Source organism: Filicampus tigris, chromosome 7, assembly GCF_054856515.1.
Source record: "Filicampus tigris isolate MCC_2025a chromosome 7, RoL_Ftig_1.0, whole genome shotgun sequence".
NCBI classification, from domain to species: Eukaryota; Metazoa; Chordata; class Actinopteri; order Syngnathiformes; family Syngnathidae; genus Filicampus; species Filicampus tigris.
The window spans coordinates 9,203,344-9,229,886 of record NC_141223.1 but is presented as its reverse complement, the minus strand read 5'-3'; the positions used below and the strand labels follow the sequence as shown (position 1 = coordinate 9,229,886).

General features: G+C 39.5%; 4 protein-coding genes across 7 annotated transcripts; 2 read left to right on the top strand and 2 right to left on the bottom strand.

Annotated features, from left to right (window-relative positions):
• Positions 1-407: 407 nt before the first annotated feature.
• LOC147144697 (uncharacterized) lies at positions 408-12,310 on the top strand. 4 transcript variants are annotated; one of them, XM_086035433.1, is made up of 8 exons: positions 408-521; positions 579-625; positions 6,540-6,572; positions 7,044-7,119; positions 7,922-7,945; positions 8,542-8,688; positions 9,565-9,707; positions 10,942-12,310. In XM_086035433.1, the coding sequence occupies exons 4-8, from the start codon at positions 7,053-7,055 to the stop codon at positions 11,176-11,178; spliced, it is 618 nt and encodes a 205-aa protein (XP_085891559.1). In that variant the 5' UTR covers positions 408-521; positions 579-625; positions 6,540-6,572; positions 7,044-7,052; the 3' UTR covers positions 11,179-12,310. The 4 variants fall into 4 exon arrangements, with proteins under 4 accessions (XP_085891559.1, XP_085891555.1, XP_085891557.1 ...); XM_086035429.1 differs by lacking the exon at positions 6,540-6,572; XM_086035431.1 differs by having other exon boundaries at positions 445-625.
• A 2,732-nt stretch (positions 12,311-15,042) lies between these two features.
• Positions 15,043-20,346, bottom strand: sdhdb (succinate dehydrogenase complex, subunit D, integral membrane protein b). Its single transcript, XM_086035434.1, has 4 exons — positions 20,238-20,346; positions 19,468-19,578; positions 18,826-18,976; positions 15,043-15,859 (listed from the first exon to the last, which is right to left on the bottom strand). Exons 1-4 carry the CDS (start codon positions 20,284-20,286, stop codon positions 15,694-15,696), a joined length of 477 nt encoding a protein of 158 aa, XP_085891560.1. The 5' UTR covers positions 20,287-20,346; the 3' UTR covers positions 15,043-15,693.
• Positions 20,347-20,596: 250 nt separating this feature from the next.
• On the top strand, positions 20,597-21,820 carry timm8b (translocase of inner mitochondrial membrane 8 homolog B (yeast)). Its single transcript, XM_086035435.1, has 2 exons — positions 20,597-20,920; positions 21,451-21,820. The coding sequence occupies exons 1-2, from the start codon at positions 20,819-20,821 to the stop codon at positions 21,616-21,618; spliced, it is 270 nt and encodes an 89-aa protein (XP_085891561.1). The 5' UTR covers positions 20,597-20,818; the 3' UTR covers positions 21,619-21,820.
• A 199-nt stretch (positions 21,821-22,019) lies between these two features.
• Positions 22,020-26,249, bottom strand: il4i1 (interleukin 4 induced 1). The gene is made up of 7 exons (XM_086035428.1): positions 26,160-26,249; positions 25,807-26,021; positions 25,605-25,717; positions 24,793-24,994; positions 24,444-24,512; positions 24,201-24,337; positions 22,020-23,505 (listed from the first exon to the last, which is right to left on the bottom strand). The coding sequence occupies exons 1-7, from the start codon at positions 26,188-26,190 to the stop codon at positions 22,740-22,742; spliced, it is 1,533 nt and encodes a 510-aa protein (XP_085891554.1). The 5' UTR covers positions 26,191-26,249; the 3' UTR covers positions 22,020-22,739.
• Between the last annotated feature and the right edge of the window lie 294 nt (positions 26,250-26,543).

The window sequence follows — 26,543 nt, the reverse complement described above, 5'->3', positions numbered from 1 at the left end:
TCCCTCTCCCCCTCCACCCCCCCCCCCCCTCTCTCTCTCTCTCTCTCTCTCTCTCTCTCTCTCTCTCTCTCTCTCTCTCTCTCTCTCTCTCTCTCTCTCTCTCTCTCTCACGAAAAATGCATTTCTATTGAGAACAATAAAGATTATTTCAACAGACTTCTGATCTGATAGTGGTTTCCTTTTTTGTCTGTAATGATTGTTCAGTGGTGTTTTGCATTTTGACTAAAATGGGTGGAGATGTCAAGAAATGTTTTGGCGATATTATAAAAAAAATATATATATAAATTATAATACGTTCTCTGCATTACGCGTGGACCCTCTTGTGGCAGAAAGTACTCAGCACCACTAGTCAGTGTTATTTTTATTTTTTGCAGTCGAATGAATGAAAATTCCCTCACTGAAAACGTGTTGCACTTTCCACTTCCGCGTCCTGGAAGCGTTTCCACAGGGTCTTTTGAGTTCATTCGAGTGACACTCGTAAGACGGAGGCGTGGGCTCACTGCTAGCAAAAGACGCATCAGGTTTGAACATTTGTATTTTCCCTATAAAACCAAACCTTAACTATTTCCCCCCTTTAGCAATCGTTGGTCAAGAGTCACCGGGACAAGCAACGCCAGTCATGTCGGTATGTTACCCTTTCAAACACTCGCTCGCCACTTTCCACATGTTGTGTTGTGGTCAAATGAAGCACTTTGATTCGAATAGAAATCGTGACTGTAGTGGATAATTAGCGTAGCTTGTGGGTGTTCAGTTAAAGGGGGGTTGCGTTACAGGAAAAAAAATGTGTATTTAATATAACTTGCCGCTGAATAATACGCGTGTGTTGTATGTTCCTGCTCTGCCTACTGCTGGTTCTTTCGCTCACATCACAGGAGATGGATGGACTGGAGTACGTGAATTGCTTTTGTTGTGCTGTTGTTGTTGTTGTTGTTGTTGTTTGTTTTGGCCACAATATGGATAAAATTTGCTCAGAAGATGCGCATTTGCGGTCACGAAATAGGAAGTTGTGGCCACAAAGTATCTGGACATTTGGGTCAACAAACAGAGTTCCTTCTGTAACGGTATTCGGACATTTTAGGTCAACAAACAGAGTTCCTTCTGTAAGGGTAAGGTAGGGCAGTGTTTTAAGTTACTTCCTAAATGTAATACATTACATATTACTAGTTACTTGCATGTGAAAGTAATAAGTTTCTTTACAATATTACACTATTTGTAGAGTAATGCGTTACTCAAGTTTAAGTTACTTTTTGCAAAAATCGGGGATTCATTTATTTAATAATGATTTCAAGACCTTAAAAGGAAAATGCAAAATTTGCTGCCATACTCTAGCTGGTAAAGTTAACTTATGAGCATATTTAACTATATAGTGTGGTCTATAATATTACATGTTTCGACTCTACGGTGTGGTGGGACATCACTACCTTTGATCACAACCTAATTGATCAATGATCAATAAGATTTATTTTTTAAATATAAATATTGGAACTGATATTTTGTCCAGTAAATAAATAATCACAGACTGTAAACCACAAATGAAATTATCATTATTCTCAAATTAATTTACACCCTGGGGGCGGCATGGCTCAGTGGTAGAGTGGTCCTTCCCCAACTGGCAGGTTGTGGGTTCAATCCCCGGCCATTGTGACCATGTTGAAGTATCCTTGAGCAAGATACTGAACCCCCAGTTGCTCCCGATGCTGCGTCATCAGGAGGTAGATGAGGTACAGTGTGAAGCGCTTTGAGTACCAAAGGTAGAAAAGCGCTATATAAGTGATAGTCCATTTGCCATTTACACACAAATGATAGTGATGCATAACATATAATCAATAATTGGTCTAACAAGATAGATAGATAGATAGATAGATAGATAGATAGAAACACACAGACAGGGCATGTATAATAAAAGCAAAAATATGTATTGAAGTCAAAACTGTCCTGACTAAATGTTTTTTCCTTTTTCATTATTATTTTTTCTATTTATAATAATTGAAAGTTCAGTTAGTTCTAATTTTCTTTTACTACATGGAGACAAAGTTTCGAGGTGATTTGAAAAAAATGGTAAATCAGCGCATCAGACTCTAACAATGGCGTCTATTGTAGTTTGTCCGATTGATGGTGCCGTAGCGTGACGTCATTTGTCACCTGCAGATGATTTGCATTTTGATTGTGAACAGCCAATCAGAATCACTACGTTTTACATATGGCAATTGATGGCACTAAGTTCATTAAATCATATCTAAAAAGCACAGTGACTTATTTTTTTTTTGCCGTTTACTCGCTTCGTTTTACTTAGGTTTGATCCTGCTTGTATTTTGTGTCTATGATTTGCATTTTATTTTATGAAACCGTGACAGTAATTATTTTCACAAACAATAACTTCTCAGCCGTCTTGGGTGTTGTCAATGGTGCAAAGACAATTGAATTATATGGCAGAGTTGACTCGCGCACTCACGTTGTTACGTGAAGCTCCAATTGCGACAGTAACTTTTTATTTAATCATTGCTGGCAGTAATAACTTATGATCAAGTGATGTTGTAAACAGACCTACTTGTTAAATGTAAAATACAGATGTCAACATGTGTATTATAGTCCCGAAATTTGTAACGCGTTACCCGGAGTAACAAGTTATATTACGTCGTTACTGCCTAAATGTAATGTATGACTGTACTGCGTTACTTTTGTAACGCGTTACCCCCAACACTGGCTGCAACAATACGGGTGGGAGGGACAAAGGCTACGATTATAGTGCAGGTCAGTTCTGATTTTTTTTTTTTGGCCCATGTATCAGATTTATTTATTTATTTTCACTGTGAACAGTACAAATCCGTTTTTTTCCCCAGGCCTCTTTCGTTTGTGGAAATTGATCGCGGATATGTATCCTATGCGACTGCAATCTGGAAGCGCTCATCTGATCTTTCGGCACCTTTGACGCGATTGATGTCTCGTGTTGTAACACTGCTTGGTGTTATTGATAAGACATTTATTTAATTGCCTCTTTTCAGAGCCACTGCTAAGTAAATAATTTAATATATTTGTGATTGATTTATTCTTTGAAGCATTAACGATAATTTGTGCAGTTGCAATTTACTTTAGTGCGGATAGTACACACTACAGTTACATAGAGATGAAAACATATTCAGCCACACACAAACACACACACACTGTCACGTGAGCAATACTGCTGCAATGAAAATTCAGATGAATTGTTGAGGTGTGCTAGAGGCTTGTTGCCAGCCAACTGCAGGGCAAATACAGTATAAACAAACAAGAACATTCACAACTAAATGAGATATAAAGTCTTCACTAGGGATGGGAATTTCGACTAATCTGCCCGCCGACTAATCTCAAATTTTATTTGCAACTAGTCGACTAGTCTATAAGGAAGAAAACTTGGATTTTAATACATATTGAATTCAAAGTTTAAAATGCAAAAATGTGTATTTAGGGGCTATTTTAGCCCAAACATTCAGGACAGTTCGTTGATTTAAATTCTATTGATGTAACAACAACTGACTGAATAAAGGTGAACAATTGAAAGAGAAATAAATTTCTGATACATTTGCCAATGCAATGCATGGCATTTATTATGAATAATGTAATGAGTAATGGTACCGACTCCCAGTCCAGTAGGGTCTCATTCTCTAGCACCATGTTAGCTGCAATTCTCTCTCTTGGTGCTCAGCATGTTTACAGAGGCCGAGGCAGAGGCGTGTGGAACAAGATGCGTGATACTTAATGCCGCGTTTAACCGACTGGTAAAATACAAAACGTTTGATAAATCGTAGACGGTTAAACGGTTAAACGGTTAAACGACTAGTCGCACACATCCCTAGTCTACACACCCTTGTTCAAATGCTGGACTTAAAAATGAGACTATGAAAAATCATTTCAAAAGTTTTTCCACCATGAATGTGCCGTATAACTTTAACAGCGCAATTGACTTGAAAATTATTTTTTTTAAAGAGGATGGACTTCTTCTACACGAAGCCAGGTAGCTTTGAATAGTTAAAAAATTAAAATAACCATTTAAAAATAGCATTTTGTGTTTAATTGGGTTGCCTTTGTTTTCTTTTTTGGCGTGCTGAACACATTCCATTCCTCTTATTGCACTGTAAGAGGACACCCTGGCCTCTGGGTACGAACATTTTCACTAAAAAGAAGATAACCACCGGAACAAAACCAAATTGGGCCTAAGCTTAAATAAATTACAACACCCCTGTGCATACGTGTGTTTTTAAAAAAAAATTATCTATCTATCTGTCTTGGAGGTGGCAAGAAGAAGAACAAAGATAGTTCTGGTTCCATGGTGCTTGATACATCTTGAGATGCCTACATTAAATGTCTGACCTATCACACAAAAGTTGATGGACACTGGATGAGAACGAAGTTATGCCCCGATGAAAAAAAATGCAAACTCCCAAATACTTCTATTCTTTTTTTCACAGCCCGGTGAGAGAGAACACATTTCTGTGTTCTTGCTGAGTATGTTCTGGTTTGGGTGTTGCAAAAAGCAGACAAATTGATCAGAGGTGTAAAATCCAGAGCCAGAAGGTAAGAACCCTGGCACGGTTTGGCTTTAGCCACAGTTGCTTCCATACTCAACCAGCAGGTAAGAGCTCGTTTACCTTATAGCAGCACCTGTGGCTAAAGCCAAACTGTGGCAAGGTTTTTACTTTATGGCCCTCAATTTGCCACTTCTGAAAAAGACAAAGGTAGTACAGTTAATACTTTAAAAGTTGCTCAATTGATGTCTTGTGAAGTATGCAGACATCTCACATATCATCATATTCAGAGCTGAGCATTTTTACGAAAAATTCGCGGTCCGTTTAACACCTCCCGCCTAGCCGGTCTGCCGATAATTTTAAACGGGCTTCCGTTAGTGTTTCCAACTACAAACTGCAACAAACTACCGCTAGCGCAATTAGTGGTAGTTTCAAAGAAAATGATCTGGATATGGAGCGTGTGTGCATACTTGCGACTGATGGGGCTCCGCTGTTGCACCCCAGATGACATCGTTACACTGCATCGTGCATTAGACGGTGTTGCGTGCCGAACTTAGCGGGGAACTTAAAACAACAATGGACAGTGTGATGGCTATAATTAATCGGATCCGTTCCACATCAAGCCTCCAACATCGCCTATCCCGCAAATTGCTATCAGAAAAGTCTGCTGATCACCACGACTTGCTTCTGCATAATGACATCAGGTGGCTGTCCAAAGGTAAAGCACCGGAGTGCTTCTGTGATCTCAGAGAGGAGATTACAAAAAATCAGAAGCACACTTGAAACACATACTGGACGGACGACAACTTCATGGCTGGTGTCTGCTTTCTGTGTGACATTCAAACACCTGAATGACTTAAATGTGGGACTACGGGGCAGAGACAAAGATGTCCTGAACTTGTGGAACAGATGCACGCATTCCAAGTAAAACCGGACCTTTTCGCAACCGACTTGAGGAGCGGCAGAATGCTGCATTTTCCAACATTACGCAAAAGCATCTCATCGCGGGCATATATCACGGATGTGATGACAGCATTCACTGCGCAGTTGAAAGAGAATTTTGCCAGTCGATTGGACGGACTTGCTCTGGCCACAGAAGTAATCGTATTTGCCCGGGAACTATTCACTTTTGCCACAGCAGTATGCATATCCGCCAGAGCAAAGGAGGCGGTCCCCTCCCTAGACGAATTCATACTGGAATTTGCGGACTTGCAGTCAACCCTAACTTTGGCACAAGATCTTCAAACAAAGGGACGAGTGAAGTTTTGGAGCGATGTCAACAAGCACCAGTTCCCCGATCTTAATAAAGTAGCCATCCACGTGCTCAGTATGTTTGGCTCATCATACACATGTGAGTCAAGCGTTTCACACACGGTCAATAAACAACAGCGCTCGCGGTTCCCTGGCTGACGTGTGTACTTTTCGCCAGTGTCTTCGAATTGCAGCGACATCTTTTGAGGCAAAAATAACTGCACTTGTTCAGAACAAAAAAATGTCACTTTTCCCGCTGAGAAAGTCAGCGGGGTATGTGGCATACGTGACCAAAAAAAAAAAAAAAAAAAAGAGCTTCTTAATCACACGCGGTGATTTGAATCAAACTGCAGTAGAAGATGTGTGGTTTAGTTTCATTCAAAAGCATCGCAGGAATCCTATTAGCGGTACCAGCGAGTGTCGACACAAAATATTGGCGATGTCAGTCTTCAGGCTAGGTGTGGCCACATTCTTCTCTTCTGAGTACTGTGAGAACAAAAATCTGTCACTGTACAGTACTTCCTGTGGGCGGAAATAAATGCATGCTCTTCTGGGGAAATTTCTGCTTTCTACTCGTAATTTTTTTTTTTTTTTTTTTAGGAACAGGAAGTGCATTGCTTTCTAGTTTATACCATAGAAAAAAAGGTAATGTAGGTGTCGATTTTGGGTTCTCCGAGTTGGAACAAATAAGAACCGTTTGTAAGGATGCTTTGCTGCATGAAATCATTTCCGCGTGTTACTTTCAACTGTCAATAAAACATTTGATATTCATGTCATTCATCGCAGGAATGAAGCAGCCGTTCCCTCCTCGCTCCAAAGGTGTGCTTTTGTGCTGCGTCCCTGAGCTTATTTACCTCTGCTTGTGTATTTGCAGTGTTCCCGCACCAAACAATGCACTTCCCGTACTACATAGCCCAGTATTCCTTGCGGTTGAGCATGCTCAGAGTGTCTGTTTGCACACGGGCGGTATCTTTGCCTTTTTTCGCCCTCCTCTCCTTCTCTATCCACCTCTCAGCAGTAATGCTAAGTACAGCATCTTATCTTTTTATTTTAATGTATTTTCGCAGGTTTTTTTTTTGTTTTTTTTTTATACCAAGTATTTTGATGTAAATTTCGACTTTACCGGTGAAATCCGACACAAGCGGAAATTCACGTTACATCGGCGGTGTAGGAACGGAACTCGTTCGTAAATTGAGGACTTTCTGTATATAAGCGCTACAGAAAATGGATGGATAGCTAATGATAATGAATGACCTTAATCACTAATAACAAACTTCTCTTTCATAACAGGTCAACTTTATGTCTACCAATGGCACATCAGCTGTTCGTTTTCTTGATGTTGATGATGGCAGTTTCTATTTCCAAGGTCAGTTAAATTCCTTACTTTATATCTTGCTCGTAAGCTCTTCAGGTGTACAGTCAAGACTACAAACCGCAATACCACTGAAGTTGATACATTGTGTAAAATGTAAATAAAATCAGAATACACTGATTTGTAGGTCCTTTTGCAATCTATATTCAATTGAATACACTTACAAAGCTTTTTAATGTTCAAACTGATGATTATTGTTGTTCCCCCCCAAATGTCTCATTTTGAATTTGATGCCTGCAACACATTCCCAAAAAAAGCTGTGACAGGGGCAGGTTTACCACTGGTACGTCCTTTCCATTTAGCAATACTCAGCAAGCTTTTAGAAACTGAGAAAGCTAATTGTTGTCTGTAGGTGTAATTTTTTCTCATTCTTGCCTGATGTACAAATTCAGGTCCTCGAGAGTCTAGTCTTTCGGTTGTCATCTTTTGCACTTGCGCTACACGTTTTCTATGGAAGACTCGTCTGGACTCCTGGCAGGCCAGTCTGGTACTTGCACTCTTTTACGAAGGCGTGCTGTTATAACACATGCAGACTGTGGCAAGGCAATTGTCTTGCTGAAATAAACAGGCACGTCTCCGAAAAAGATGTTGCTTGTCGCATATGTTGCTCCAAAAGCTGTATGTGCCTTTCAGCAAAAATGGTGCCTTCGCGGATTTATTAAAATTTATTACGACTAAATTAAACAAAAAATAATACCAGGTTCATTATCTGCTGGTCAATTACTTTTGTTTTTGTAATGTCTATGTTAACTTTTTAAATGAAATGTCTGAATTTTTGTCCTTCTTTGTCTTGCAGCCATAGATGACGTGGAGGAGATAGGTAAAGAAATTTCTACAATTCATGGATTAATACTGTCTGTCCCTTGCAAGAGAATACTACGTGAGTATTGGACGATATTTGAAACAAAAGACTCATCGCAGCCGGACTAAATGCATCTCCTTTTAGCACCTTTTAGGACCCTTATGTACCGCATTTAAAGGAGACGCATTTATTCCGGCTGAGTGTTTCATTTCAAATATCGTCCAGCGAGGTGGTAGTAAAAAGTATTTGTATCGGATGTTTCCTCATGTCATATAATTTGAAGGCCATTAATTTGAAAGGTCATCACTTAACACACCCAGATGAGGGTTGCCATATCCATATATATATATATACGTGTATATATATACGTGTATATATATATATATATATATATATATATATATATATACACACACACACGCTGGAATGTTCGTATTAGTTGGCTTTAAGAACAATTCTTGCCAAATGCATTGTGCATGTGTGTGTGTGTATATATATATATATATATATATATATATATATATATATATATATATATATATATATATATATATATATATTCCTTCTGCTATCATTTTGAGTAAATTTCAGTGTAATTTTTTTTTGTTTTCCAGATGGGTCTGTGAGGGAGGATTCTTTCAAGAAGTCTCCGCAGTTCTTCATTAGATTGATTCGAAATAAGGACAACAAATATCTGCTTTTAGGGGCTGACAGCAAATTTGAAGTCCAAAACTTGACTAAGCAGCAGCTACGCTTGTCTGGTAAAAAGTCACATTCTTTTGTTGCACAGTAGCTTTCTGATATTTGGATTTTCAGTTTTCAAGTTTTTCTTGTTTTGAAATGGCATGAAAAAGCATGAAATCAAAACAAAACACAACCATGGTAGGGTTGGGCAATCGAGAACCGTGAATCGAGTGGAACCGGGACTAACATTCCGGTTCTAACCGAATCGTTCATATTTCGTTGAATTTCGATGGCAAGATTGTAAAGTGATTGACAGAAAAATCTACATCTTTTTTTTAAATTAATTTATTTGTTTAAATTCTGATAGGCCCCCGACTTCCGTAGGCCCCTGAGCCCATTGTTAAGTGTGGCTCTGGTTCTACACATAAGTGAACACTTCAGTTAGATTTCTATATTGCACTGGTTGAGTGTAAATTATTTACAAGATAGTCAATAAAAACTGTTGTGTCATTTGGCTTTTATTACCGTACTCGGAAGTGTGGTGCCAGTAAGTCATCCACAAAATATGCAAGAAAAGCATCCAGTCATCTTTAAACTGCTGAGTTGCAGTAAAAGCATACTAGTGTACACAGCAGGCTGAGCAGAAAATCAGATTGTCAGCTGTAATAAATAAAACAAAACAAAAAAATCTTCAATGAAATAAGACACCAATGTTAAGTTTTACACCACCACTGCACTGAAAACAATCCTTTGGATTTACTTAATTCGAATATGTACATTGGTTGCACACAATTAAAATATGGTAAACCGATGTGAATTTCGCGTGTTTTGCTAAAAAATAAACAAGTGATACGTGTTAGTTTAACCGAAAATAAAGTACTTTTTTTTTTTTCACTGTATAGCGTCAAAAAATATTTCGAAAATAATGATCTCTTCTTCTGTTTTGTCTCTAGATTGCAACTTTGGCTTTCAGTTTTATGATGAGTCTAGCCACCAGTCCAGGAAGGGCTTTGCTGTCATGCTGTACGCTAATAAAAATGATCATAAAATGGTGGTTTGCTGTAGTGACAAGCGAGAAATTTACTCAAAGGCAATGGTGAGTATTATTAAGTCGAGTCAAGTCAAATTTATTTATGTCTCAAAGGGCTTCACAAATGCACCACATCATATACACGACATCCCCTGATCTTAACCCCCATGAGAGCAAGGGAAAAACTAAAAAAAAAAACATCTGGGGAAAAGTGAGAAACCTTGAGAAGGGACCACAGATGGGGGAATCCCCCTTCCAGGATGATCAGGCTGCAATGGATGCCGATTGGGCAACATTGAAGCGGCAGTAAAGAAGCCAAAACAAACAGTTAAACTAAATGCAGAATCGTACAAATATGTCTTAAGTCGTGTTGTAAACATATCCGCTGAGGTAGTGCCTCTAATATCCGTGGGTAGGGCATTCCAAAGCATCGGTGCCCGAATACAAAAGGCTCTAGAGCCTGCGAACTTCTTTTTGGCTCTCGGGATCACTAAAAGGCCGGCATTTTGTGACCGAAGGTTTCGGATCGGAACATACGGTATCACTGAGTCGACGAGATAGGAAGGTGCTAAGCCGTGCGGTATTTTGTACGTGTGTAGCAAAACCTTGAAATCGCATCTCAAGTGGACTGGGAGCCAATGCAAATTGGCTAATATCGGAGTAATATCGAACTTTCTCGTCCTTGTCAAGAGTCTTGCTGCAGCATTTTGGACTAAGTGCAGACTTTTAATACTAGACGTGGGAAGACCAGAGAGCAAAACGATCCAATAATCGAGGCGAGACGTAACAAACGCGTGGATTAAAATTTCTGCATCACTATTCGACAGAATTGGACGAATTTTAGCAATATCACGGAGATGGAAAAAATGCGGTTCTCGTAATGTTTTTAATGTGCATGTGAAAAGACAGAGTTGGATCGAATATAACACCAAGATTTTTTGTTGAATCACTTTGGGTAATAGTACATTTAAGGAGCCTCAGAGTGGTGTTCTTAAGTAGGTGTATCTTAAAAAGCAAAAAATTGAGAGACATCCATTTAATCTCGGCAAGGCACGCCTCTAAATTACAGCAATTAGTCGGCTTTGTTATCTTCAGCGGCATATATAATTGGGTATTGTCAGCATGACAATGAAAACTAATGTTATATTTATGTATAATATCACCAAGCGGAAGCATGTAGATGCTAAATTAATCATTTCTTAAAGTATTTCAGCTCCACAATTTCAACTCCACAATTTGCTCTAGAGCCAGTGTACTTTTGTACAGTTTTCTCATTGGTTTTTTTTTTTTTTTTCCTCAGGATATTCCAGAGAACATTGAAACGACCAAGCATGAAGCGTTGTTCTACATGAATCCACTAAGTGGAGGAACACAAAAATACATGTTGGAGTCCTCCCTCCACCCGTGTGAATTCTTGGGTTTTGAGCCTGCGAAAAATAATCCTTCTCAACTCACCTTGGTCTTGCATCATAAAGTTGACGAAGTGGATGAATGTTGTGAGATAATGCTTAGTAAGCGTTTGTGTTCTAAAACATGAATAATTACTTAAACGTCACGTAACGTGTTTCATGTTTAGAACATACAGTAAACTAAAATAGTAAATTAGCTAATAAGCTTTTTAGTTTTCAATTTTTGTAAGAAGCTACACAATGTACTTCTCTGTATCTAATATATTCATTAGATATAGATATTTAACTTCATTTTTTTTTTTAAATAAAGACCTGGAGGAAAAAGGCTGAATTAAGGTAATTTTAATATTTAACCTTAAATCGGTAGTTAAAACAACAAAAAGTCAATGTAAAGATATTGTCTTTAAATGATTGTAAAGATAACATTGTCTTTTTGCCTTGAATTGTTCAATAAAGATTTTTTTTTTGTGGGGGGACAGGGGACATCACGGGAATATTTAAGATTACTTTATAATGCATTTTATTGCAAAACATTTTCGTATGCAAGGTTATTTTAGGAGGAAACGAAAGACTTCCAGGTCGTTAAGTGTATGTAGGCGCTGGCAGAGATTTTTTATGGTCGAAAGATGTCCCACACAATGACATACTTCGTACTACTTCATACAGTGGGGCAAAAAAGTATTTAGTCCCCCACTTAAAAAGATGAGGGAGGCCTGTAATTTTCATCATAGCTAAACATCACCTATGAGGGATAAAACGAGAAGGAAAACAAAACTGAAAATCACATTGTCTGATTTTTGAAGATTTTATTTGTAAATTATGGTGTAAAAAGTATTTGGTCAATGTGACGAGCACAGCTGTGGCAGTGTCTGGCCAGAGGATTCCGCGGGGGACCAGACACTGGGACTGATCCATGTGGAGGAACATGTGGGGGTGGTTACTGGGACTTTAATTACATTTTAGTATTTGATTCATTGTTTAGATGGTTTTGGTTTGGGATACAAGCTTAAGTTTATTAGTACTTCTTTATTTTCGCATTATAGTTTAGTGTTGGAGCGTTTTAACTTGGCTAACGAGCTAACGATTTACATCTGTGGAGTTGTATAATGCTTTTACCCAATTGACTTTAACACATTAAAGACGCCGGATAACATCAGTGTTAAAACAACTGCCAGAGAAGCCGTGCTCCGTTTTAATCCTCCTACGCATTTTTTGCACTTTTTGTATTGTTTGGAAAATAAAGAGGAAATAGAAAACTGACCACCTGAAGAAAACCTGCCTCTGCTCCTCTGTGCTCACTATCCACCGCTCGTGCCTGTCCGTGTCAGTCAACAACAAACAAGCAAGATTTCAGGCTCTCGTAGATCTCTAACTTCTCTAAGGGGCTCCTCTGTTCTCCACTTGTTATCTATATTCATGGCAGTCTAAACTATGGCTCCACTACAGCCAAAACCAAAGAGCTGTCAAAGGATGCCAAAAACAAAATTATAGACCTGCAGCAGGCTGAGAAGACTGAATCTGCAATAGGCAAGCAGCTTGGCGTGAAGAATCAACTGTGGAAGCAATTATTTGAAAATGAATGACATACAAGACCGCTGACAATCCGGGGTTCCACGCAAGATCTTGACCGTGGGGTCAAAATGATCACAAAGGGTGCGTAAATATCCCAGAAGCACTCACACAACCGAGTGAATGACCTGCAGAGTTGGGACCAAAGTAACAAAGGCTACCATCAGTAACACGACACCGCCAAGGACTCAAATCCTGCAGCGCCAGATGTGGACCCCTTCTTAAGCGAGTACATTTCTAGGCCCGTTTTAAGGTTTGCTAGCATTTGGATGATCCAGAAGAGAATTGGGAGAATGTAATATGGTAAGATGAAACCAAAACAGTACTTTGTGGTTACAGCTTTGGAGGAGAAAGAATGCAGAGTTGCATCCAAAGAACACCATGCAGCTCGAAATATCATGCTTTGGGGCCAGGACGACTGATCCGTGTGAAGGAAAGAATGAATGGCGTCATGTATCGTCAGATTGTGAGTGAAAACCTCCTTCCATTAGCAAGCGCATTCAAGAGGAAACCTGACTGGGTCTTTCAGCGTGACAATGATCCCAAAAACACATCGCTCGGGTAACGGAGGAGTGGCTTCGTAAGAAGCATTTCAAGGTCCCTGAGTGGCCTAGTCAGTCTCCATATCTCAACACCATAGAAAATCTTTGGAGGGAGTTGAATGTCCGTGTTGCCCAGCAACAGCCCCAAATCATCGTTGCTCAAAAGCAGATGTGCATGGAGGAATGGGCCAAAACACATTTCATCTCTTTCATTGCCAGCGAAGAGTATATAACAAAGTATTGAGATGAACTCTTTTGTTATTGACTAAACACTTATTTTCTGCCATAATTTGCAAATAAATTCTTTATAAATCAGTCAGTGATGTTTTCTGATTTATGTTTCTCATTTTATCTTTCATAGGTGAGGTATACACCTATGACGAAAATTACAGGTCTCGCTCATCTTTTTAAGTGGGAGAACTTGCACAATTGGTGGCTGACTAAATACTTTTTTGCCCCATTGTACATGCAAAGTGATAATTATGTACTAAATGTAATTAACAGTTAGTTAACAAAAAAATGCTATCCATCTTTTTCCCCACGCCCAGTACACACCTTATCCTGGATTACACACACAAGACAGGCTGGGTGGGTTGTGTTTGAAAGGAATACTGTTGAAACAGAAAGGTCCCCATAGAGGGCGCTAGGATTCCAAATAAAGAAGGTACAAGGTGAACTGCGATGAGAGAGTTCAGAGTAGCTGACGTGTGTGTTCATGGAGTGGAAATAAAACAACGAAACCTAACTGCTATACTTCTCAGTTGTTTTTCACCGTGGCATTCCTGAACTAATTAATCTGGACACAACAGGGTGTGTTTTTGTCAATCAGTGAAATGGCATCCTGACTCTTTGCCACTAGAGGGCAGACTATGCCTCTGCAATGTAACTGCGGGGAACATGACAAGTGATGTGCAGGCAGTTGATCAAGGCGGCTCTGTCGTATCGAAGAAGAGAACAGTGGTCTTGCTTTTTAAAAGAACCCGGCCAACACAACACGTAAATCGGTACTTGACCAGGTTGGGGACGAATAGGGGGATGGACGAAAACCCATTTCCATCCTTGCTTGGTCGGTCCGTTTTAAAAGACTGTTCGTAAAATGGCCGTGGATCCGTCTCATCATATTTCATTTGTGTGAAATTGGTAAAATCATATAAACTGCCCAGAAACAGACAATTGCTTTGAAAAAACATTGAATTGTCCATAAATCATGATAGTGAAGTTGACACAATTTATCTTTGTGTGTGTGTGTGTGTATGTGGGTGGGTGATGTGTGTTCATCACAAACCCAAAATACAAAAAACAAAAATATTGGTATACTACATTGGATCTGGAAAGTGTTTGTTTTCCTTCTTCCCATTTTTATTCATATCGGAGTGTTGCTTGCAGATTTCTGGAGATAAAAATGTATAGATGCACTGTATAAATAAATAGAGGGCTATAAGGAGTAGGTCCTTTTTTTTTTTGTTTCATGACAGAATTGACTCTCCTGGTTAGACTTTCTACACAGTGCTGGAGTGTCTGTGGAAATGTTTGGCCATCGCCCAGATATTTGTGAGGTCAGATTAACTCACACTCACTGTTCTAGTTCATCCCAAGTGTGTGGCTATTAATTTTCACATCAAACTCATTCAAGCAACCATTTATGTACCTTGCTTGTTTTGTGCACTGGCAGACTTGACTGAAACTCAAACGGGACTTCCCCCAAAAGGTTTCACCCATGTTTGGAGAGTCAGGCGAATTATTTCAAAGGAATGCCTTGATGCTTAATGTTTTGGATGAATACTACAAGACTATTCTCAGCAAACATCAACAATGACAAATGGCTTGCTCTGGGTTCGAGCGAAGGCCGTAAAATAAATGGCACTGCCTTGCACGAGTTAGTAAAGTAAAACGCTTACATTTATATTCTGAAGTGGTCTTAACAGTAAAGATGAGTGACTTACAGTAAAGGACAAGTACAAGTACATGCTGTTTTGTTGAAAGAGAATGGCAACAAACCTGTGATCAATATGAAGGGACATTAAAATACAAAAAAAAAAAAAAAACGTAGCACATTATACATCAGACGGATTAAAGCTCAAAAGTTATATACATGGAGTAACTGAAACAAAATATAGTTGAAAATAATCCCACACGTAGAATCCGAATGTGGAAAAATAAATTAGATGCCAAATAAGACTATTCTGCTCTGTACAATGTGACAGATGTTTTATGGAAAAATACGGAGCCTCGCGACCTACGATGAGTCACTAAGCGATGATATGGCAAAGTACAGACTAGAAAAGATGTTGGCTAACTTCATTTTAAATTCCAGCCCGCAATGAGCATTGACAATCTTATTCAAACCTTGCAGGTGAGAAAATTGCCCATCGGTACTTCAGTTGACATAACTGAGCAGAAGCGATTACTATAAAGTACAATTACACACATGTGAATCACTGGAAATATTGTCGACGCTAAATGTGTATTCATAAGAATTCCAATTAAACACATTTAGGCCATTCTTCCGAGCTCGCCAGTCCACGTTCATGTTCATTTGCTCCAAAGCAGGGCAATAGCTTTGCAGATGCCCACGTCGTTGTAGTTGAAGTAGCAAAGGCCGGCGAATGTGACCGTGGACAGGAGGAACAGACCCGCGTTGGCTATCTTGATCTTGGTGTCCCCATGAACGTAATCTGTCAACACCTGCCCTAGACCCCTACAAGAAAAATTGTCAAGTGGGAGTTTAGAACTATGTCATTGGTAGTGTTGTTATTCAGACTCCAACCCTGACCCTGAACAGGAAGTAGTGAAGAAAATGGAATTTAACATCTCCACTCTGTAAAGCAATTACACTCTTGTGCTTTTTATCCATTTGTGTACAAGAATACCCTGCTGGGGGAAAAAAAAAAAAAAAAAAAAAGACATGTACATCTTGCCCCAAACCTCCCATTGGATTACTTTTAATGTTATGTTACAGTGTATGTCACAATATCAGGCTTACACAATGAAAATAGCCGAACTGTTGTAGTGGCGCGATCAATTTGGCACCTCTGCCATCCAAGTTAATGGACTTCAATGGGTTCACTCAGTGCCAACATTCTTCGGAGCTTGAAGCTTTCTAATCCTATCAGGCACAGGCTACATGCAAGAAACTTTCTAGCCTTCATGTTACACCTGATTGCACCGCTGCCGCCACCAATTGACATCAGGGTATGCGTCTCACCGGTTGTGGTCAAAGAGGACGCAACCCGGCCTCCTGAGATCGCCACCTGGCCTGAAGGCCTTAGCTTACTAGGATTTATCACCACTCATGACTGGGATTTGTGACCTGCGCCTGCCAGGCCGTCTAGTGTTTGCTTCAACTGATGGACCAGCACACTGCTCAGACACTAAGCTCAAGCCACCTTTACGGGTCTGCAACCAGCCGGACCTAAACAGGACTTGGCCGATTTCTGCTGACAGCTGCGCTGTGTCTGTCTGGCTTTTTTTTCTCCTTTTGTAGGTTTGATGGGGTTAGGCTTTTACGCGATCTGGGTTTTTGGGGTCAATCAGCGAGTTTTGAAAAAAAAAAAAAAAAAAATGCATGAACAACGCCAGTCTTTTGCTAAAATTTTACTATCTTGGTTCACCAGCCGTAAACAAGTATTCTTTACTTCCCAGCTACGCCAAGTAGACTACGCTTGCTGCTTTTTGGCTCGTATTTGAAGCTGGCTGTGTTGTACAAGTCCCGGTGCCCACCAAGGTTATTTTGGTTAACGGAAAATAACGAAATAACTCAAACTAAAAACATTTTCATTAACGGAGTAAAATAAAAAACAAAAATTAAAAAGACAAAAACTAAAAAAAAACTACATTTTACATTTATAAAACACACTAAAATTAACTAGAATTATCGTGAAAATGTCCTTTGTTTTCATCTTTGCCAATTCAATACACTAGACGTTGGGGTTGATTTTAAATGCATTTATTTCGTTATTACTACACGGCCATTAGCTGGAAGTATTTAGGCAAATACTTTTGGGGAATTAATGCCAGAAGGTGTCCATGTTGATCAAAGTTGTGAAATTACATGAATGACGTTCATCTGCCCTTAAGAGTCCCAATTAAAACCGCCTCACTGTTTTCTTGGTTCTGCTATCATGATTGTGAGATGTTAGCATGTGAGTCATTCTGTAATTCATTTTAGATTTAAGACTATTTACAACGGGACTTGTCCCAAGATTGCAAGGTGTGTAGGGGAAGTGTGTGTGTGTGTGTGTGTATGTGTGTGTGTGTGTGTAGGCACATGTTATCATTATTTTCCATTTTGTGTTGGTGGAGCCTACGCAACTTATCAGTTTCACAACAACAAAATGAATTGGAAAAAAAAAAGAAAAAAGTAGGTCACCTTTATCTTGAGATGGTGTGTGACCTGCATCGCAGGAAGTTGTTAGCAGTCAGCGGTCGCTTGCAGCTAGCGGTAAGAGCCACTAAGATACAGTAATGGTACCTCTACTTACGAACGTCTCTTCATCCGAAATGTTCAAGTTACGAAACACCTCAACAGGAAAATATTGCCTCTTGTTACGAAATAAATTTCAGGAAAGGTAAAAATACAGTATGGGCTGCTGCTCAGAGCTCCAGAGTTTCCTGAACGCAACATACTCATAGCTGCTCTGCCATTGGCTATTACCTAGCATCTTCCTGGCATCCCATTGGCTTAGAGGGACTTCTACCGTATGTGTCTATGTGTGTAAATAGACAGATAGATAGATACGTATGTGATAGATATGTCTATGCAGCGTCGTGATTCGCCCCTCGGGCCATGAGGAGTTCCAATAGTTTGAAATGAATTAGAAACGAGGAAAAGAAAAAAAAGTGGAAAATCGTTTTTTTTGTCCATACAAACAAAGCAAGAGATAATAGAAAAGTATGAAAAAGGGATGCGTTTGGTTGATCTCGCCAAAGAATATGACTGTAATGTATCGACAGTCGCCACGTTATTAATTAGTTCTTTACAAAACGCCAGGCAAAAACCACTTCTTAGAGACAACATGAACCAAAGAGGGAAAAAAGCGATGAGGACAGCAATTAAATGGTAAAAAAAAAAAAAAGGTAGTGCAGGCTGGAAAAGTTGTGTGGGTTGGCGATGTTGACACAGAACTGGTCAATCGCGGTAGGTTCTTCGCATGAAGAGTAGATTTTGGGCCCAAAAAAGGTTACAATCAAAAAAATCCTACGAATTGTTTATTTTTAAAGACTTGTATTCAGAAAATTGGATTTAATACATTTCAATGCTGATTAAGGCCTTGTTTTTACATTCATGGATGAAATACCTTTTAAAACTTTTTAAGGATCTGCAGGGACCCTGTTCATCCATGGTAACAATACTGTTCTTAAAGGGCACTTGGATGAGCTTAACATTGGCACTTATATAATAGGTTTGCATGTAAAAATGACATCAGAGCTAAAATAACCCCCCCCCCCAAAAAAAAGACTCTATAGTGTTTTAAGGGCTTTTTTGTGATTAGATTTACAACAAATTGGCCCGCCCCCTTTTGGAGCTTGGCTTGTTATTTTTTCGATCTGATTTATGCTATTTATCAATGTCTTTGTGTTTCAGTTAGTATATCCACTGTGGATTAATATTTGATTCCCACCCCAATTATCAACTTTTTGATTGTTCAGCTCCTTGAATCTTACCAGTGTCCATGTAGGGTGAGTGCAGCAGCCAGAGAGTAATCTATAGCAGGAGCGGGATGAAAATAGGCAACTGGCCCCATGGCCAGCAGCAGGATGCTCAACACTCGCTCAGCTGTCCAGTGCAGAGAGGCAGCTTTAGAGCCGGAGCTCGCTTTAAAATAGAAGAAATAGAAAATTAAGATAATTGAGATTTGGATGTGGTTTTCCGTTTCTTCTCCATTGCATTGCAGAGATATTGGATCAGGACACTCAAAAAATCAAGTTGACTTGGAGGCAAAAAACGTCATCAGGTCATCCCTACAATGATGCCTACTTTCGGTGTTTCGAGGTTAAAAGCAGTGTGCAGCAAAAGAATAAGTCGTCACGCAGCATAAGACTGTACACTCAGTTATCGTCATACTTAGCGTTGTTGATTAGATCAGGGTTTGGCAACCTACGTCTCTTTCATCCTCAGCCATTTGCCAAATTAAAAAAAAAAAGTTAATTTTATTTCTCATTAATGTACACTCAGCACCCCATCTTGACAGAAAAAAAAAATCTGAAATTCTCTCGGATCCTCTCCATTACATGTGTCCATGATGGACTGACTTTTGACCTCCCCCCGATTAGGTTCCACTGCACAGACGACACTTGTGCACTTACCATTTAGTGTTTGGGATGCATGAATCCTTGCAGTGAGCAGGTATGTCTGCTCCTGATGTTTGTGTGGTACAGCCAACGGCCTTGCCAGCAAGGTTCTTTGGTAGAACAGAGCTGGGGGAAATGCATGTATAATAAACGCAATATTAAAACTGAACATTATTGAGACAACTGTTTGGTTCTAAATGTGAACACAAAAACCTTGTATTATAGATATCAATTAATCGCTGCCTAAAACAAAAACTGAAATGGAAATCTCCCCTCGTTACATGAACAGGTACTGTACTACAGAATTATCAGTTATTGCTCTAATGGTGTGCATCATTTCCTTCTGTATACTGTAATGAGTGTTGAAACACTCAACACACTTTCTTAGAACCGTTTAGTTAATTTTAGTAAGTAATTTGAGCCGAATTGAGAAGTGAACATTGACATTTAAACGAGACCCAGGATAATTATTTCATAATATGCAACCCTGACAGATTTGCTATGGACTCTCGCCTCCAGATTCTTCCTCTATACGTGGATCACTTATAATAGTTGACTACTGTTTATTCCATTCATCTGCTACACAGCGAGGTAAAATAAGCTTGTTTAACTCAAGTCATGAACTTGAGAACAGCGCCACTGTTTTTCGCGTAGCACGTCTTACAGACAGTAGTTGCAAGACGTTCCACACGCCAACCATTAACGGCGTAGCTGCCAAAATACCCGCATAATTCGTGAGCGAATTCAAAACAGACAAGCGCCACAAAATAGAATCGTATTCTTACGCTTAACTCCTCTACGACAAACAGAACTCAACCGCACGATAGCCGCCATGATGATCAACCAACCAAGGTCATCACAGTTTACCCGGAAGTTGTTGCTGAAGCATCCTGATACAAAGATCCTTTTCATGTAAGATGAAATAAGCTCTCAGAATGTTATGACTACCAAACGCTATCCAAAACAGTTTTTCAAAGCCAATCATAACATCATCGTAAAGACATTTATTTACTTGACAAAAGCAATCATTCATTGTTTATTTGTTGAATGTGCCTCTCAAAATATGTATTATATAATAAATGTCGAGTTGGTTTCCGGCCGGCAATGCTTCTTCTTGAAAATGTGAACACTTTTTACGTCATCAGAAGTGAACTGATTTCCAAACGTGAATCGCCGAATGATACAGGCGCTAGTATTGTAAAGTGACACATCCCATAACTTGTATGTCCGCGGTCGTCCACGTGAACTCGCGAAGCAGCGGTCGCACGCCGTCCGCAGTTACGGAAGGTCACTTTACCGGCGCTTGCACATAACCGTTTGTCCTTAAAAGCATTGCTGTCTATTTGAGATCACGTTAAGTAAGGCAATGGACGGTTTTGACAATCTCAGTGCGTCGGAGAAAGCCGAAGCGACAGAGCTTCAGAGGTTGATCGCCATTGAGCAGCAGAAGGCTCAGTTTCAGGCCCAGGTTTGTATCCCAATTTGTTCAGCCTGATGACATGAATGATACCACATGGACTGTATTGAGATGGTGGCTGGAATACTGTTTATGCAAAAGCAATGTACTACATCAAAAGTCTTGCGACACTAGTCATTTTGTCATAGCTAATCTCAATTTTATATATTTGTAACGGTCAATATTACTTAAAAATGTCAACTGTTTATTTTAGGAAGGGCATTGCTGCGTAGAGTTTTTGCCCTAGTATTATGTATTAACCGCGTTTTTGCGAACTGCTGTGTGAGGAGGAATGGTTTGAATGCAACGGTTCACTGTGTAAACTTAACCAACTGTAAATTCCACTGAAAAGATGCTCTCCTTCGCAATTTAATTTGAAAACATTAACAGGCAAATCACATTTACAAACTTTACTAATAAGTATGTTGTAAAAAAAAATAGTTGCAACAATGAGAACATCCTTGCTATTTAGTTTTTGATTGAAATGTCTGTATTTTTGTCATGATACCAATTTCCATTCCCACCATTTGTGCTTATTTTAGGTACACAACTTCACAGATGTGTGCTGGGACAAGTGTGTGGACAGCCCAGGTACAAAATTAGACTACCGGACAGAAACTTGTCTCGTGAGCTGTGTGGAGCGCTTCATCGACACCACCTTGACCATCACCAACCGCTTCACTCAAATGGTGCAGAAAGGCACTCATTGAACGATGGACTGCATCGACCTGTGTTGGACTCTGCATATACCTTTGTTGGACTCTAATGTTTTGTATTACTAACATGTTTGGCCAGAGGGATGTGTTGAGTGACAAAGTTTCAGTGCTCTGCTGTCAGGCATGTTAGTGAGCATTTCATGTTGAATGGAGTGATCATTGAATTTGAACATGAGTAAACTGGCTGATATTGGAAGAGAGTGGATCTCATCACGATTCATTTAGAGCTCTTATCAATGAATGTGCTTGTGGGATTATGATCCTTAACAATTCAAATCCTGTATACCTGCATGCAAATGTGACGTCGTAGTTTAGGAAATTATTGGAGGTCGTCATATTATCGTAGTTGATTTTGTACCAAACACAATCGTTTAAAGAAGGTGACAACTAATAGTTACATAAATGCAATATGTAAAAACATACCATAGCAACCAAAACATTAGGCATATCAAGTCAATTAACTTTCTATAAAAAAAAAAAATAGTTCTTTGAAGACTGAACTAAACATAACTTGTGGCCTCAACACAAAACCTTTATTTACACAACACACGCAAATTAATTTGTTAATTACAAGTTTTACCTTTGTAAATTTTACTTCAAATCTTTGAGGTACAGTACAGGCTAATTGTTATGCTAAAATGTTTTCTTCACTAATCACATAATGAACGTGTCATGGTCAAGATACAGACAGACAGTGACTCATGTTTACGCCTAAGACCAAGGACAAGTCTTTGATTCACTTGACAACATTCGTGTCCAGTTATTATTCACAGTCTTGTGCATTGCACTGCAAAGTCAAATCAATGTGATTAACATAGCGGTACTCAATATTGCAAATATCCCATTGATCTCACAGACCCTATCTGGAACATAGTACCGGTAAATGATTCTATAGTTTGAAATATTCCAGGTGATTGAATTCTCAGATTTCTGAAACAGAAAGTTGGGGCAAACAGTCATTGTAACAATTTCACTTCAAAAGTTATTACTGATGTATTTAAATACAAATGACAATTTAAATATGACAACTTTATGTACCAGTACAATACATTTGACCGAAATGTAAAATGCGACTGGATTTTCAATGGGATTTTTTTTTTTTCAACCCATGAGGGTTAGATTGTGAGGCTATTAATATATTTGGCTGCTCTGAGCGCAGATTTCATGGCAGTTTCTATCCAGCCATGAGGTAAGGCGGTGTGTTCCCCCGCAAAATGCACACGACCCTCACTCTGGAATAGTTCTCTGGCATAGGAGCCCTGGTAGGGTGTGAACAGAGCAAACGCTCCCAGGCTGAAGGGGTCCAAGCCCCACTTCTTCACCAGTCCACCAGTAAATAGAGACCTGATGTCCTCTCCATGGACCTTAACCAAGTCGTCCAGGACCACAGCCATTAGCTCGTCTTCACGCACACCTTGAAAGAGGGTGGAATCATCAGAGCAAGTGTAAGATGCGAGCAGGGCCCCCGCGTCTGTTCCCGGGAAACCGTGGCTGGGGTAATAAATGAAGCGAGATGGTCGGTCTGTGATACTCTTCCCTCCCCTAATGCCTTCTTTCTCCCAAAAGCGCTCCCTGAAGCTGAGTATGACTTTGGTGGAGCTCATATAGTGAACTGAGCGCAGGGCTTCCATCTTGTCCCCGGAAAGCGCTGGATGGAAGTCAATGAAGAGGGTAGACTTGGCTGTGGCTGTGACCAGTGCCTGGTCCACCGTCAGGTTGGTTAGGGAACCTGGAGTACGCAGGTCCTGGTATGTCACTGTCACATTGCTGCCTCCTGATTGGTCGATGACCTTGACTCTGGAGTTGAGGAGGGTTGTGATGTTTAACATGTTGTAGAAAGCCGTTGTGAGGTGGTCAAAGCCGCCAGTCACTTCATAGTACCTGGAAAGAATCCAGAGTTTATACATAAAATTATGAGACTACCCTTGTTTCCTCGGTTTGTTAACGGTTTAATGTTCATATTGGACCAAGATACCAAAGAAAACAGAAACAGCTCATGAGAGTTGAATTCAAGAGCTGATCGAGACATTTTCTAAAGGCTTTCTTGATGACCAACTGAATCACTTCATCATTTTGTTACATAAATAGCCGTGGCATTGTACTGCCAAAAACGGTGCTTTGAGGCATTTTCTTTTTGTGTCACGTAGTCACTTAAGATAAGAATAAGATAAGAATGCCTTTATTGATCCCACAGTGGGGAAATTTTCACTTAAAACACTTTTAGTAACACCAGACATTGACATGAACAAGACATTGAAAAAAACATGGTGGTTGGTCTCTTAATTTTTCCGCGGCTTGCAACGTCCTGCTGAATACTGAAATGTGTTTCTTTATTGCAACACAATAGCTACATTGGGGATAAAAAGTCTACACAAATGCCAAATGTCACGTTTTTGTGGCATTAAAACAACATCATGATAAATAATTTCAAAACTTGATATGTATTTTTAATAGAGATATAAATATAATATAGAATATATTGTAGATGTCTATTTTCAAAATCTAAAACATTTCCAAAAAAATATTACTCCTTATATATATATATGTATATATATATATATTTTTTTTTTTCTTACTCAGTGTTGTCATTGATGTCGGAGTGGATGTACAGCATCTCTAGCATGGATGCGTAAAAGATGCTGTTTTCATTCAGAATGTCTCCAATCATCCGCAACGCGCCATGGCTCAGATTGCCCTCTTTCACCAAGTATTCCTATTAACAAACATACAATCATTACAATCATTCACAGTAATTCCAACCTTTCTTTGGTCATAGTCAACCTAGACTACCGACTCAATATGCAGTGCATATTCCTTACTTTTACAGTGTAGGAGTCATACTTGTCCAACAATGCACTGCATCCACTTGTCTGAAGATCATCTCTCACCTGCACAAAGATTGAAATATTTAGTACATAAAAACTCATTCTCAATGTTAAAAATGAAAAAAAAAAGACCAAAAATATTATGATTGAAATTACACATTTATTGCAGGATATGCAGAGTATATAAGTGTTCAGGCTTGGCTATTTCAAGCCCTGATGGACTGGTGACCAGTCAGTCAGATCGGGTAGGCTTCAGCTTCCCCACACATCGTGCACAGGATTAGCTCCACAGAAAATTGATGGCTATAAATTGACTCTAAGAGAACCCGGATTGTCTACAAACCTTCCGCAGAGTCTCACTGAAGAGCTGTGCAGCTGACTTCCCCCTCTCTCCCTCATTCAGGGTGTAGTTAAGCACATCAGGGTTGTTCACCACTGCAAAGTTTTTATGAAGTTTCCCATTTAGCAAAAAGTAGCTGTTCATGTCATCTTGGATAAAATGGTTCAAGGGAATTTGTAATTTGGAGGCCAAGGACAGCAGAATCCTGTGGAAAATAAGTACAAGTTGTTAGATTTTAATAAATGCATGCATGTAGATCCAAGCAAACAATTGCACTTGAATTCAAATACAACATAAATTATTTGAATCCTCTAATTTTGGTTTATTCATCTCTGTGATAAGTTTTACAACAAGAACAAAAAAACCCCGACATTTATTGATATGATTCGACTGCCTCAAATGCTCCTTCCAAGCATTGGTCATTCTGATGGTCGTTCTTATAAGGGAGCCTTTCCCAGCGGACTGTCAGCAAGAGGCAGTGGTAAACTTTGGACTGGTCGCCAGTCAATTACTGGGCAAACGCAGAAAAACAGCCATTCACACTCACATTCACAACTATGGAGAATTAGGGGTCATTCGTTACTCATAATCTACCAACTCCACAAAGAGGCGCCCGAGAATCTCCCAACTGCGAGGCAGATGTGCTAACCAGTGTACCACTACCCACTGTGCTTTTGCTGCACGTCATTAATATACTCAGTCAAAGAGACCTGAACATGTATTCTTTGTTTTCAGCTTTACTTAACTCTGAAAACAAAGGTCTCATATTTTCCAGTCTGTAATTTATAATGAATGTCAAAAGGCACTGCACTCACTTATGAAAGCTGGGAATCCGCATGGCGCCCAACTCTGCATACCAGCCTTCTCTAGTGTTCCTGAAGGTCTCAATGCGTCCTCCAATGCGGTGACTGGCTTCTATTATGGTCACCTGGTTGTGCATCAAGTCACATTGTCTGTCTTCTCACACTTTCATGAAACACAAGAGCTTTAATACAAAAAAGAGCTGAGTCACTTTACCTTATGGCCGGCATCTTGCAAAAACTTGGCTGCGGTTATTCCGGCAATGCCCCCACCAATAATTGCTACGTGATGAGGGGTCTTGGTGGCAGGGAGTCCTTTATCCACAATATCTAGGAGCTCACTGTAGTCTGTGTCTTGAAGGCATTCATAGAGGGGGTCTCCAGAGATCCCGCTCATTACAAACACCACAAACCCCAATAGAACTAAAGAAACTGACAGAGGCAAAGAACATGTCAATGTCAGTCTTCAAATTATATATATATATATATATATATATATATATATATATATATATATATATATATATATATATATGAATATTCATATTAAGCGCTTAATTTTATACTTACATAATTTGCACACTGACATGTGAATGATCATCTTGGCAATGGAACTACAAAGCCTGAACTTCCGTGTTCTGTGAATACTGTCAGAGGAAAATGAAGCCTATAAAGACAAGCATATAACTGCTTTTGAGAGGTAATGAATCAATGTTAAACGAAGAAAAGTTCAAAAATACAGACTCAAATCAAACTTGGTTTGAAGACCAAGTGTGCATTTTACTTACCTTTAACAAAGGTAATCTCTCGCAAATTGTCATCCGCCTATTCATGACTGAGGGTGCAAGTGTCCCTCCTGAGCTAAACTCTTAACACGTATGCACTCGAAATGAAGGCACCCGGGAAATCCTGGATGTTTGATGTGTCTGAATTTGGGTATATCAATGAGGCACC

Bases quoted from the DNA above. Each gene is read 5' to 3' on its own strand.
- sdhdb (XM_086035434.1), bottom strand. From the start codon at position 20,286: ATGGCGGCTATCGTGCGGTTGAGTTCTGTTTGTCGTAGAGGAGTTAAG. The intron at 19,579-20,237 runs GTAAGAATACGA...CATTTCCCCCAG, and splicing joins TTGTCGTAGAGGAGTTAAGC to CTCTGTTCTACCAAAGAACC. The intron at 15,860-18,825 runs GTAAGATTCAAG...TTTTTCTTGTAG, and splicing joins CTCACCCTACATGGACACTG to GGGTCTAGGGCAGGTGTTGA.
- timm8b (XM_086035435.1), top strand. From the start codon at position 20,819: ATGGACGGTTTTGACAATCTCAGTGCGTCGGAGAAAGCCGAAGCGACA. The intron at 20,921-21,450 runs GTTTGTATCCCA...TGCTTATTTTAG, and splicing joins AGGCTCAGTTTCAGGCCCAG to GTACACAACTTCACAGATGT.
- il4i1 (XM_086035428.1), bottom strand. From the start codon at position 26,190: ATGATCATTCACATGTCAGTGTGCAAATTAT. The intron at 26,022-26,159 runs GTAAGTATAAAA...TGCCTCTGTCAG, and splicing joins CATGTCAGTGTGCAAATTAT to TTTCTTTAGTTCTATTGGGG. The intron at 25,718-25,806 runs GTAAAGTGACTC...ATGCACAACCAG, and splicing joins TGCAAGATGCCGGCCATAAG to GTGACCATAATAGAAGCCAG.
- LOC147144697 (XM_086035429.1), top strand. The intron at 7,946-8,541 runs GTAAAGAAATTT...TTTGTTTTCCAG, and splicing joins AGATGACGTGGAGGAGATAG to ATGGGTCTGTGAGGGAGGAT. The intron at 8,689-9,564 runs GTAAAAAGTCAC...TTTTGTCTCTAG, and splicing joins GCAGCAGCTACGCTTGTCTG to ATTGCAACTTTGGCTTTCAG.